General features: G+C 44.5%; 1 protein-coding gene across 2 annotated transcripts in view; it reads right to left on the bottom strand.

Moving 5' to 3' along the window:
- The window catches only part of LMTK2 (lemur tyrosine kinase 2), a 100,816-nt gene that overhangs the window by 12,660 nt on the left and 74,303 nt on the right, over positions 1–13,853 (bottom strand). For both annotated transcript variants that reach the window (XM_032755894.2, XM_058442836.1), the window contains exons 8-11: positions 9,751–9,835; positions 7,878–7,999; positions 3,991–4,140; positions 273–3,231 (exon numbers count right to left, since the gene is read on the bottom strand). In XM_032755894.2, the coding sequence (XP_032611785.1) occupies positions 273–3,231; positions 3,991–4,140; positions 7,878–7,999; positions 9,751–9,835 (3,316 nt within the window). The remainder of the gene's footprint in view (positions 1–272; positions 3,232–3,990; positions 4,141–7,877; positions 8,000–9,750; positions 9,836–13,853) is intronic.

The following is a 13,853-nucleotide window of genomic DNA, read 5'->3' as shown; positions in this document are numbered from 1 at the left end:
GTGTAAAGGGTGACTAATTCAGGAAGACTCCATTAGAAGACCCAGGAAGAGCATTCAGGTCTCTTTCTCTTAATTTAATACGAACTCCCTGAGCAAATGACATTTCTGCATATATGCTTAGAACTCTAACCAACCCCAAATTACTTTTTATGAGTAATCACAATCTGCTGCCTCAAAATGGCAACTAGAAAACAGACCACACTCAATTTCCTAGCACATTTTGGAAACCTTATATGGATATACAGAGAAAATGATTTCGAGGGAACAGATACCTGGTCAAACAGGTAGACTGTGACATCATCGAAAAACGTGACTGCCTTCTTTTCCTTCTTCCAGTCCTCGGGCAGCGGGTCGGGGGCATCGGCCGCTGTGGGCTTCAACAGACTCCGCAGGTGCCTTCCGTCCTCGTTGCTGAGGATGATGGGCACGGGGTGCTCGGTCTCGTCCTCCGACTCGGAGCTGAGGCTGTGCAGGTTGAAGGCCCGCAGGTCCTCGTCCGAGTCGTCGCTGTTTTCATCCTCCTCGTCCGCATCCATCCCGTCCTCCGAGAGGTCAAGCATCCCCGACACCCCGAGTTTCCCCAGGTACTTCCCTTCGATGTCCGGCTCCTTCAACTTTGGGCCCTCGGAGTGGCTGGACAGGGACTTGTCCAGCGCAGAATTGGTGTAGGCAAGGAGTTCGTTCGTGTTGGTCCCCGTGGAAGCGAGGGTGCAGGGGCGATCTTCCTGTGTCTCGAAGTCATCGCTGCTGCTAAGTTCTGCGTTCAGCACACTCCAGGGACTGCTGGCCTCGTCTTCCATGGGATGCACCTGCTGGGGAACACCAGTCTGTGCTGGCTCCGGCGTGGCTCTTAATTCCAGGTCACTGGAGTTGTGTAAAGCAGACAGACAACTTTCATCTGGCTGGCTCTTTCTGGCTTCCAGGCAGCTATCCTGGGCAGCAGGACTTTGCTCGGGGAGGACTGGCTCGGGTAGGGGCTGCTCCTGTACCAACACCAAGGCAGATGGGGAGGTTCCCGGGACCTCCTCAGACCTTTTTTCGGGCTCAGAGTCATTGTCTGAGAAGTACGCAGAGTCTCGGTATGAACCCTGGGAGCCAGCTGTGAACGTCTGAGGGGTCACTTCTGTGCCTCTGTGACCATCACCAGCATCTGAGATGACAATGACCGGGTTGGGAGGCAGACCGCTGTGGCCGCCATCGCCCGCGGTGGCTGGTTCTGAGTCTGCGGTGCCCTCAGGAGCAGGATGCAAGGTCCACTCGGGAGACTCCAAGTTCTCTGTTTCGTAGCCGCTGTCTGCCGGCTTATCGGGGGGCACTAGTTTCTGGGGAGTGTGAGATCCTAAAGAGTCCAGTAGCGCTTCATGGACATCCACTGACTCCAGAGAGTCTGGGGTTTCCAGGGACGGCTCAGAGGCTGGGAAGGGTGCTGACAAGCTGTCTTCCAAGAGGCTGTCCTGACTGGTTGAGTCCGAGGAGAGGGCAGACACCAAGCCTGCTTCTTTTGCTGCGTCTTTAGAATTGAGCTGATTTAAAGTCTCCACAGCCTCCAAGTTTTTCTCTAGCTGGCGATGACTGTGATGGTCTCCCGAAAACGGTTTATTGTGTAATTCCTGTCCCAGTTCTGGGAGACTACTCCCCACACTCACCCTGCTGGCAAGGATGTCATCAGCAAGAACAGAGTCACTTTCGGTGAGTCGCAGGGTCTCCTCACTCTGGGCAGGAGAGTCCTGGGACCTGACATCCAGGCTGTGGGTTTTGGCATTGGTCGAGAGAATTTCAACCGGGACAGTCACAGCATCTGGACTGATGTCCTGGCAGAGACAGTCCTCTGGGACAATAACATCTAAACACGTGGGCTGGGTTTCTCCCTGTGTCGGGAGTGAGTCTGGGGGTACCCGACGGGGCGTTTCTTCTGTTTCGAAGGAGGTAGGCGGCACCTGCACTTCCGGGGAAGACTGCAATGAGGTGCTCAAAGTGTCACCTGTGAGCATGACATCTGTATCGTCACCCTTTGTGCTTATGTTTTCCTGCAACAAAGACAAGCCTGGCTTATTTTCAGCAAACTGAAGCTCAGTATCTAAAGAGTTTCTACGTGACGTTTCTAACATAGCTTCAGTAAAACCAGCATTCTTAAGTTCTGTCTGAAGATCATTTATGTGTTCTTTGCTGGACAATGAGCCTTTTAGTAAGTTTTTCTCTTGAAGAAATAAAAAGTTTTCTGACAATTCTTGAACATTCAATGGATCAAAATTATCTTGGTGCGTAAGATTATCTGATAGGCAGAGAGGCTCACTGTCAAAAAGCTTACGGGGCTTTTCTTTCTCTAAGTGGCCCGTTATGACTGACTCTTTGGGGTTATCCAAACTGGAACTTAAAGTGGCAGGTTTAAAGTCGGCTTGAACTCCGTTTAATTCCATTAAGTCGAATATTTTTTGGTGACTGGGCAAATCTTCCAATTTGTCCAGATCATTAAATATATTGTTGAAAGGGCTCTCGGGGCCACTGGTCACATGTAAGTCCCCTGGTAAGCTAGAGTCTTTGGGGTCTGTACTGCTTTGGAAGAAGTCCTCATCTGTACTGGACTCCTCAAGTTCAACGCTCCTGAGCGCCGTGAGCTGGGACGGTTCAGGGCCAGTCCTTTCTGGATTATCCATGTCGGTTGTGAGCAGTGCTGGTGGGTAATCAAGCTCCAAGTTACTACCACTTTTTTCTTCTAACTGGATATAATAGTCGCTTCCAACAGAAAGGTTGTGGGCATCAAAAACAGGAACCACTCCGGGGGCCCTCAGGGGGACATCCTGGCCACTGTCATCTTGCTTTCCGGGCCCGGGATCTGAAAGCGAACTCTCAAAAACTTCAACCGGATAGAAGATGCTCGTGTAGGACAAGGCTTCGTCCAGGTGGCCCCGGCTGCGCTCATCAAAGTGGTCGTGCTTAGCGGCCTCCCAGACATACTCAAAGCTCAGGCCCTGGCTCGTTTCGGTCACAGTGAGGACTTCCTCCATTTCACGACCCAGCCGGTCCCTGGCAAAGTGGTCGAGAATTGGGAATGCAGCATTATTGGAGGAGTCTCTGCTGTTTGTGTTCGGCTTCAGAGCGTTCCACTGCTGTTCAAAGTCGACCTCTGAGTCCCGCTGGCTCTGCAGCCGCAGGTAAGTCAGCAGCCTGTGCACGTCTTCAGCTGCGGGTCTCTTTTCTGGTGACAGCCAACAGAACTGTAAGACTTCATACCTGAGCAGCACAGGACAAGCAATCAGTGGAACCATCACGAATCTTTTTTTTTTTTTTTTTTTTTTTTTTTTTTTTTTTTTTTTGGAGATGGAGTCTTGCTCTGTCACCTAGGCTGGAGTGCAGTGGCATGATCTCGGCTCACCGCAACCTCTGCCTCCTGGGTTCAAGCAATTCTCTTGCCTCAGCCTCCCGAGTAGCTGGGATTACAGGCGCCCGCCACCGCGCCCAGCTAATTTTTGTATTTTTAGTACAGACGGGGTTTCACCATGTTGGCCAGGCTGGTCTCAAACTCCTGACCTCGTGATCTGCCTGCCTCAGCCTCCCAAAGTGCTGGGATTACACGCATGAGCCACTGTGCCTGGCCGAATCAGTTAAAAATATCAAAGAGGCCAAGCACCCTGGCTCACACTTGTAATCCTGGGGCAATGGGAGGCTGAAGTGGGAGGATCACTTGAGCCAGGAGTTCGAGAACAGCCTGGGCAACATAGCGAGACCCCGTTTCTACTTTTTTTTTCTTTAAATACAAATAAATAAATAAACAATATGAAAAGACTTTACAGGGACCCTAAAGCCAACTCAACACCCCAAACATTTCTACACCTTCATCACTGCCAACCACATTAAGTAGTTCAGCTCATGGTGAGCTCATGGTGAAAGAGGAAATGAAGAAATATAATATTTGGCCCAGAATTTTTTTGTGTTTTGGGGACACCTCACAGTGAAGATGAAACGGAACAGGCGGAATGTGAGGCTACCAACCATCTATCAGAGTAGGGCTGCTCCAGCTGGGGCTTCGGGAGTTTTGTGTCTCTCTCTCTAATGACTTGGTTGAGGACATCTAAGTTGGAAAGGTTTGAATACGGCTGTGCGGCATTGTCAAAAAGCTCCCAAAGTGTCACACCCAGGGACCTGTTGGAAAAAGAAAACGGCTGTTTCTCTCTCCCTTTAGATATCAAATTTTTAACACTCACACTTGTTATATAGCCAGCAATTTTAAGGACAAGGTGTGTATTGAAAAGATTATTAATAGGATCTCTTTTTTTTTTTTTTTTTTTTTTTGAGACAGAGTCTCACTGTCGCCCAGGCTGGAGTGCAATGGCATGATCTCCACTCACTGCAACCTCTGCCTCCCGGGTTCAAGTGATTCTCCTGCCTCAGCCTACCAAGTAACTGGGATTACAGGCACCAGCCATCATGTCCTGCTAATTTTTATAATTTTAGTAGAGACGGGGTTTCACCATGTTGGCCAGGCTGCTCTCAAAGTCCTGACCTCAGGTGATCCACCTGCCTTGGCCTTCCAAAGTGCTGAGATTACAGGCGTGAGCCACTACAACCGGCCAAGATTGTTCTTTAATCTCAAACCAATAATCAACAGCACAATAGCAAAAAAAGAAGTGTTTCTGTTAAAATGAGGAAGATCATGCCTCCTATTTGCTACTGAATACCACCCTAGAAGTTTTGGCCAATGAAAAAAGTACAAAACAGAGATAATAAGTGTAATTATGTGGATGAGATGACTATCAATTTTTAAGTACTCAATAAATTATTGGAAAGACCATCAGAATGTTCTAAAAATTTGGCAGAATGGCTGGAAACAAGATAAATACCCTGAATTCTGATTTTTTTTGGTAGCAAAATACACCTATTAACAACAGTAGTAAACACCAGAAAGCATCTAAAAGGAATCTTTACAGGGGCAGGACAATGTCCCCTCTGTGAGATCCACAAGTTTGGTTTGAGTTACTCCTCAGTATCGTGGGTTTTGCTGCTATTCTGAAGGGATCCCCCATCACGCTGGCAGCTGTCTGTGTGCCAGGAGAGGCCCTGAGGGCTGCCTCACCACAGCAGGAATGCCCTTCTCAGTCCCAGCCCAATCCTCTCTCACACCCCGGTGCTCTGTCCCCATGGAAACAGCCTCTGCTGGCTTCCTGGGTCAGATGAGCTGCTTCTCGTTTCCTCCACGAGGTCTCTGCATTTCCTCCCCATCACGAGCTGCCTCCATCCTGCATTTGTGTCTATTTACTGCAATGTTCCCGATCCTGACTCTCATCTGTGTCCTCTGGGAAGCCATGAACACATACAGTGGTAGGTCAGGTCCACCCCTAAGGATGCTCAGTTGGTAGATCCAGGTGTGGCCTAGAAAACTCTCTTTTTAAAAAGCTCCCCAGTGATTCTGATGTCCAGCTAACCCTCCACGACACACCCCAAACAACGAAGAAGCAACTACATTTTGACAAAAATCACTAAAGGAGAGCACCAGAGCACATCAAAGGAGTAACAGGGACTCAGGAAACTCAGGACGGCCACAGCGAGAGCAGAAGGAAACGCCTGGCCTCCACCACTCCATCCCTGGCAGGGGCAGCCAGGAACCAGGAGCAACTTTCTCTTCCAGGTAAGGGCAAGTAAGAGGATCTCACTGTGGACACCTACATCCTCACACTGCTCACCATGGACACTATGGTCCTCACACTGGGGTCGCCTGGGGTCCTCACAGGCAGTAAGCCCAGCTGAAGAATTCAATAAATGAAATAAAAAGAAATACAGAACTTCAACAAGACTCAAGCAGAAGAATCTCTCAACTTGAAGAAAGGTTGTTTGAAATTACCCAGTCAGAGGGAAAAAGAGAGAAGAATGAAAAGGAGTGAAGGAAGGCTTCAGGGCTTATGGGAGACTACAGAGCAAAGAAATACACACTTTACGGGAGTTATAGAAATAAAAGAGCTAGGAGAAGGCACAGAAAGGCTATTTAAGGAAAGAACAGCTAAAAACTTCCCAAGTCTTGGGAGAGATACAGACATCCAGATCCAGGAAGCTCAAAGGTCCTCAAAATACTATCAACCCCAAAGGTCATTTCAGAGGCACATTATAGTCAAATTGTCAAAAGCCAAAGACAAAGATAAAAATTCTAAAAACAGCCAGAGAAAAGCATTAAGTCATATAGGAGGGAAGTAGAGAATGGGATGGTATATTCAAAGTACTGAAATTGGCAGCCAAGAACACTGTGCCCTGCAAAGATATCCTTCAGAAATGAAGGAGGGCTAGGCGCGATGGCTCAGGCCTATAATCCCAGCACTCTAGGAGACTAAGGCGTGAGGATTGCTTGAGGCCAGGAGCTCAAGACCGGCCTGGGCAACACGGCATGACCTCATCTCTACTAAAAATATATATAAAATAATAACTTTTTTTTTTTAAAAAATGGAGAAATAAAGTCTTTCCCAGACAAGCAAAAACTGAAGGAATTCATCACTATGAGACCAGCCTTAAGAGAAATGGTCCAAGAGTCCTGTATCTGGAAGCTAAAGGAGGATAACCATCATCATGAAAAAACACAAAAGTATCAAACTCACGATACACAAGGTACAGCAGACACAAAAGGAGAAAGAAAAAGGAAGAAAACCTCATCATTCACGTGGAAGCTAAAAAGGTTGATCTGATCTCATAGAAGTAGAGAGTAGAACAGTGATTACTTGAGGCTGGGAAGGGGAGGGAGAGGAGGAATAGTGAGAAGCTGGCAACGAATACAAAATTTCAGCTGGGAAGGAGGAATAAGATCTAGTGTTCTACAGCACTGAAGGGTGACTATAATTAACAACAAATTTTTGTATATTTTAAAACAGCTATAAGAGCAGCTTTTGAATGTTCTCAAAAACAAGAAGAAAAAATGATAAGTCTGAAGTGAAGGGGATACTAGTTACCCTGATTTGATCATCACACACTGTATATAGTTATCAAAATATTACACTGGGCCAGGTGCGGTGGCTCACGCCTGTAATCCCAGTACTTTGGGAGGACGAGGCAGGCAGATCACTTGAGGTCAGGAGTTCGAGACCAGCCTGGCCAACATGGCGAAACCCCATCTCTACTGAAAGTACAAAAATGGTGTGGTAGTACGTATCGGTAATCCCAACTACTCGGGAGGCTGAGGCACAAGAATTACTTGAACCAGGGAGGTGGACACTGCAGTGAGCCATAAACCGAGATTGCACCACTGTACTCCAGCCTGGATGACAGTGAGACTCTATGTCAAAAAAAAAAAACCATATATATATATATATATATCACACTGTACCCCATAAATATGTCGAATTATACACGTCAATGAAAAAAAATAATAAAAGCAAAAAAATTGTTTTAAAGAAATCAATCCAAAAGAAAGTAAGGAGAGAAAAAAAAAAAAAGCAGGACAACAACACATAAAACATAGCTATAAATTAAGAAGGCTGTGACAGAAATTGTTAGTCAAAATTTTAGGTGCATCTTTTTAACTCCCATTAAACTGACTCCTATAAATCACAGTATAAACATGATAGTCCACACCCCTTTCAGTTTCTTCTTTCACTTCAATAAATACATATTAAATATCTATTATATGTCAGGTCCTGTGGGAGGCACAGAATATGAAACAGACTTGGTTCCTGCTTTTATAAAGGAAAATGGGTAGCAGAGGCAATATTCAAAACGTGAACTCCATCACCACAATTGTGATAATTGCTACTTATGTCTCTTAGACTGTCTTTTTCACACCATCAGGCACTCTTTTGTTCCTACATCTTACACAACTACTTTCCTTTAAGGAAGTACTCAAAGAGGAAGAAGTTAGGACTTTGCCAAAGAAATGCCTAATAAGACGGTAAGCCAATACATACCAGATATTACTATACTTAGTCTGATCTGCAGTTAGCAGTCTGTCTTGAAAGCTGGTTACTAATTCTGGAGCAGTCCATCGCAGAGGGAAAACTTTTTTATCATCTGTTTCAATATAATCCTCCTGTTTTGTTAGAAAGCACACAGAATTTTGAATAGAATTATACTTTTGGTGAGTTCAAGAATTTAAATCCATGGTATTCTCAGAAAACATATACCCAATCCAAAAAACCAGGTCAGAAAAAAAAGCAGGCATGAAGAGCGACTTTCTGGGCAGAAAGTGGGTAAGGAGTTTCTCTGAAGCCTCCTGGGCTTCATGAGCTCATCTGCGAGCCATGAACGCTTGCTAAGTCATCCTTCTTGGAAAAGGAAAGTACGCTGTGTCTGATGCACATAACATAGACTTTGAGCAAAACATTAAAACAATATATACTGGGCCTTATGCGCTGAATAGTGAAGCCAGTTAGTGAGTAAGACTGCAGGCTTTAGACTCTGACAGACCGGGGTTTGAAGTCCTCATTCTACCATTTACCAGCTATGTGATTCTACGCAAGCAACAACTTTGTGAAGTTTTTTCCTGATCTGTGAAATGAGGAGAACACAAACCTACCCCTCTGTGGTGAGGATTAAATGAGATGATGCAGGCTGGGCTTGGTGGCTCACGCCTGTAATCCCAGCACTTTGGAAGGCTGAGGTGGGCAGATCACAAGGTCAGGAGTTCGAGACCAGCCTGGCCAACAGGGTGAAACCCCATCTCTACTAAAAATACAAAAATTAGCCGAGTGTGGTGGAGGGAGCCTGTAGTCCCAGCTACTCGGAAGGCTAAGGCAGGAGAATCGCTTGAACCCGGGAGGCGGAGGTTGCAGTGAGCCGAGATCTCGCCACTGCACTCCAGCCTGGGTGACAGTGAGACCCCATCTCAAAAAAAGAACAAAGAAAAAAAAAAAAAAGAGAGATGATGCAAGATGCAGGCAGGTGCTAAGTGCCTGGCATCTAGCAAGTGCTCAAGATACTAGAGCTGCTATGTAGACAAATAACCAATTTCTATTTGCATAATATTTTTTGAAAATATTACCCGTTTGGTTCTCATAAGAACTCTGAAAAATAGAACAGATCTTATCCATATGTTGCTGCTCAGAAAGCGGAGGTCAAGGCTGGGTGGGGTGACTCACACCTGTAATCCTAGTACTCTGAGAGGCCGAGGCAGGCAAGTTGCTTGAACCCAGGAGTTTGAGAACAGCCTGGGCAATACAGCAAGACTCCGTTCAAAAAAAAAAAAAAAGAAAGGAAAAGAAAATGGAGGTCAAGTAGCTTATCCGAGGTCTCCTGACAGCCCGGAGCTGGGACAGTCCCATTCTCTGCCCCAGAACGCTCTACCTCATTCACTGGGGCTACACAGACACACACAAATGGAAACTTCATTGACTTCTTCGCTTATTTCCTTTAGGATATATTCATGACAGAGTTAAAAAAACCTAAATCCCCAGGTTACTGAACATGAGCTGAAATTTTACTGACCACACAATAGAGAAACATTTATATGATATGTATATTTTATCATAACAGGTAATAATAATTACTGTTGCTCATGTGTTCACTCTAAAATTTATTATGCACCATCAGACTACATCATTTACAGTGTTTATAAATATTTTTAAACAAAACTTTTGGAAAGCTGTTGCAAAACCTCGGATGCAAAGCCGCAGACTTACACAAGCCGCACACCAGAAGCCCAGACCACCATAAAAATGACTGCTGCAAATCCTTCTCCAGAAAGCCTCGCGACTAAGATTCTTACACACTGGGCATTTGGTGACATTACAACTTCACAATTCAAATTAAATCAGACTGAAAACATTTAAATCTCCGGCTTACCTTGTACCTGCTGAATCCTATTCCGTAATCTCCCACTTTCACATTTAAGTCGGAGGTGAGAAAACAATTCCGCAGGGCTAAATCACTGAAAACAGAGGGAAGTGAACACGGCAAGAAGAATCAACAACCAGGATCATGCTGTATGGAAATGCCACAGAAATGGGCTTTCTCTTGGGATCCGAGTTAAGTATATTGAGCTCCCTGCTTAAGAATTAACCCCTTAAAATTCTTTTTCATAGTAGAAGTATTATATATGTCATCAATTACTTAAATAATAAAGATGATCACACTTTTTGGCAAGTAACTAGCTCAGGTTAAATACTGACCTTATCTGTACCATGTTCTGCATTAAAACCGGATTTATGGCTTGTTTCCTTGTATTTTCTTTTCTTTTCTCATTCAATTTAGAAGTTTATTTTGCCAAGGTTAAGAACGTGCCTGTGACACAGCCTCAGGAGGTCCTGATGACATGTGTCCAAGGTGGTCAGGCTACGGGTCAATTTTATACATTTTAGGAAGACATAACACATCAACCAATACATGTAAGATGTACAATGGTTCAGTCAAGAAAGGCAGAACAACTCAAACACTCTAATTGGAGGCTTCCAGCTCATAGGTATGTTAGAGTAGGTAGTTAGGCAGATATGGACAGGGCATGAGAGCACCCCCACACACATACCCTCAACCCCTGTTGCCCCCAGGACTGTCAGGTGACAATCAAGTGATGGTCAGGTGGTTGTTAAACTGTCTCTCTAAAATGGTAAGTGGTCACAGCCAGCACCAGGAAAAGACAGTCTCCTAACAGTCTCCTAACAGACAGAAAACACTCGGAGCTGGTGTTATCCTCTTCTCAGTAAGACCTCAAACAGGCACACTAAGAGGCAAAATGGCCTCTTATACGACCTTCCACTGGGAACGCTCGACAGGTAAGGGAAAAACTCCTCAAGTGAACAGTGCACAACTTCAGCAACCTCCAGAACCATAACACTGTATAAAACCCCAAGTTAAGGGATGAACAGGGCACTTGGATCTTGCAAGTCACCCGCTTGGCCCTTCCAAGTGTACTGCTTCCTTTCACTCCTGCTCTAAAACTTTTTAACAAATTCTCACTCCTGTTCTAAAACTTGCCTCAGTCTCTCCCTCTGCCTTAAACCAACTACTGCCTCTCAGCGAAATTCCTTCCTTCAAGGAGGCAAGAATCAAGTTGTTGCAGACCCAGACCCATATAGATTCACCACTGCTAACAGGTGGATTCAAAGATTTTCCGATGAGCAACTTGTCAAACGAGTTTACCTAAAGACCAGAAACCCAGTTGGGTATGGTGGCTCACACCTGTAATCCCAGCATCTTGGGAGGCTAAGGCAGGCGGATCACGAGGTCAAGAGATCGAGACCTTCCTGGCCAACATGGTGAAACCCCATCTCTACTAAAAATACAAAAATTAGCCAGGCATGATGGACCAGGAGTTCAAGACCAGCCTGGCCAACGTGGCAAAATCCTGTCTCTACTGAAAATACAAAAAGCTGGAGTGAGGCCGGATCATGGTGGATCACAGTAATCCCAGTACTCTGGGAGGCCGAGGCAGGTGGAACACTTGAGGTCATAAGTTCAAGACCAGCCTGGCCAACATGGTGAAATCCCATCGCTACCAAAAATACAAAAAAATTAACCAGGCATGGTGGTGCATGCCTGTAATCCCAGCCACTCAGGAGGCTGAGACACAAGAATCATGTGAACCCCAGAGGCGGAGGCTGCAATAAGCCGAGATCGCACTACTGCAATCCAGCCTGGGTACTCAAAAAATAAAAAATAAAAATAAATAAAAAATAAACACCTGAAATTCCATATAAGGGAGTGTCTGGGTTAAGATAAGGGGTTGTAGAGACCATGGTTCTTATTATGCAGATGAAGACTCCAGGTAGCAGGCTTCAGAAAGAATAGATTGTAAATGTTTCTTATGAGACTTAAAATGATGAAAGACTCACATAATTCTCCCCAGGATCAGAGAAAAGACCTAGAAAGGGAAAGGCATTCTCTACACAATGTAGATTTTGCCTATAAGAGACAGTTTTGCAGGGCCATTTTTAAATATGTCAAAGGAATATATTTTGGGGCAAAATACTTCAATTTCTTCCAGGGCCTGCTATCTGTCATGTGATGCTTTACTTTAGTCAGACTGGAATATGGTGTCTTATTGCTACAAAAAGTCGTAAGATATCTGTTTTAATGTTAATGTTGGTCAGTCGTGCCTGAATTCCAAAGGGAGAGTATAATGGGAAATCTGATTGGCCCCTCCCCATCATGTCCTGAACTGTGAGATGTCCTTGGCTGACAGGACGAGTTCATTCAGACCATTAGGAAGCTTAAAGTTTTATTTTTAGTTTACACTTCCATATTTCAGCTATTGGGAATAATGCTGGTATGAACATTGGTGTACAAATTATCTCCTTAAGACCTTGTTTTCAACCATTTTGGGGATACACCCATAAGTGGCATCACTGCATCATATGGAAATTCTATTTTCAATATTTATAAGGAGCCATCATACTGCTTCCCACTGTGACTGTACCATTTTACCTTCCCACCAACAGAGCACAAGGGTTCCAATTTTTTCCATATCCTCAGCAAAACATATTATTGTTTGATGTTGATAGTAGCCATCCTAATGGGTGTAAGGTGGTATTTCGTTATGGTTTGACTTGGATTTTCCTAATGATCAGTGATGCTGGGCATCTTTTGGTGTACCTATTGCCATTTGTATATTTCCTTTGGAGAAATGTTTTTCCAAGTCACTCATTTTCCAATCAAGCTGTCTGTTTTGTTGTTGAGTTGCAGGAATTCTCCATATATGCTTTATATAACCCTTTTCAGATATATAATTTGCAAATATTTTCTCCATTCGGTGGTTATCTTTTCACCCTATTGATAGTGCCTTTTGATTAACAAAGTTTAAACATTTTCATGTAGTCTTCTATGTTGTTGTTGCTTGTGCCTTTGATGTCATACCCAATAAATAACTGCTGAATAAATCACTGACATAAAGTTTTTTCCTTATTTTCTTCTAAGACTTTTATAGTTTTGGGTCTTACATTTAGGTCTTTGATCCATTTTGAGTTAATTTTTGTATATGGTGTTAGTTAAGGGTTCAACTTCATTTTTTGCATGTGGATATCCCATTTTCCCAGCAGTATTCGTTGAAAACACTATCCTTTCTCCATTGAATAGTCCTGGTACTCTTGTTAATAATCATTTGACCAGCTGTGCTCAGTGGCTCACACCTGTAATCCCAGCACTTTGGAAGCCCAAGGCGGGCAGATCATGAGGTCAAGAGATCGAGACCTTCCTGGCCAACATGGTGAAACCCCATCTCTACTAAAAATACAAAAATTAGCTGGGCATGATGGTGAGTGCCTGTAATTCTAGCTACTGGGGAGGCTGAGGAAGGAGAATCGCTTGAATCCAGGGGGCGGAGGTTGCAGTGAGCTGAGATCGTGCCACTGCACTCCAGCCTGGCAACAGAGCGAGGCTCCATCTCAAAAAAAAAAAGAAAAAAGAAAAAAATCATTTGACCATATATATGAGGTTTTATTTCTGGGCTCTCTCTTCTATTTCATTGGTCTATATGTCTTCCTTACGGTAGTACAACACTGTTTTGATTACTGTAGCTTTGTAGTAAGTTTTCAAATCAGAAAAGGTGAGTCTTCTAGCTTTGTTCTTCTGTTTCTGTACTGTATTGACTATTTGAGGTCCCTTCAGATTCCATATGAATTTTAGGATATGCATTTCTATATCTGTAATCCCAGCTATCTGGGAGGCCTAGGAGGGAGGATCCCTTGAGTCCTTGAGATGGAGGCTACAATGGCCTATGATTGCGCCACTATTCCAACCTGGATGGCAGAGTGAGAGCCCATCTCTTTGGGGAGAACTTTACTGGTCCACAAATCTAGTTGACATGTGAAAATGCATGTTCTTGTTATAGATCAAAAATGACTTAGGCTCAGTACAATACAGTTCTCCAAACACAAGTCTTCGTTTGCAAACAGAAGTTGAAAAGGAATCAAAAAACAGAGACAAGCTAAGTTCTCCCTCAACTGAGCTGCTGG

Source organism: Hylobates moloch, unplaced genomic scaffold (genome assembly GCF_009828535.3).
Source record: "Hylobates moloch isolate HMO894 unplaced genomic scaffold, HMol_V3 SCAFFOLD_1, whole genome shotgun sequence".
Lineage (NCBI taxonomy): Eukaryota > Metazoa > Chordata > Mammalia > Primates > Hylobatidae > Hylobates > Hylobates moloch.
Note: the sequence above shows the minus strand (reverse complement) of the source record. Positions and strands in the feature narration are given on the sequence as shown.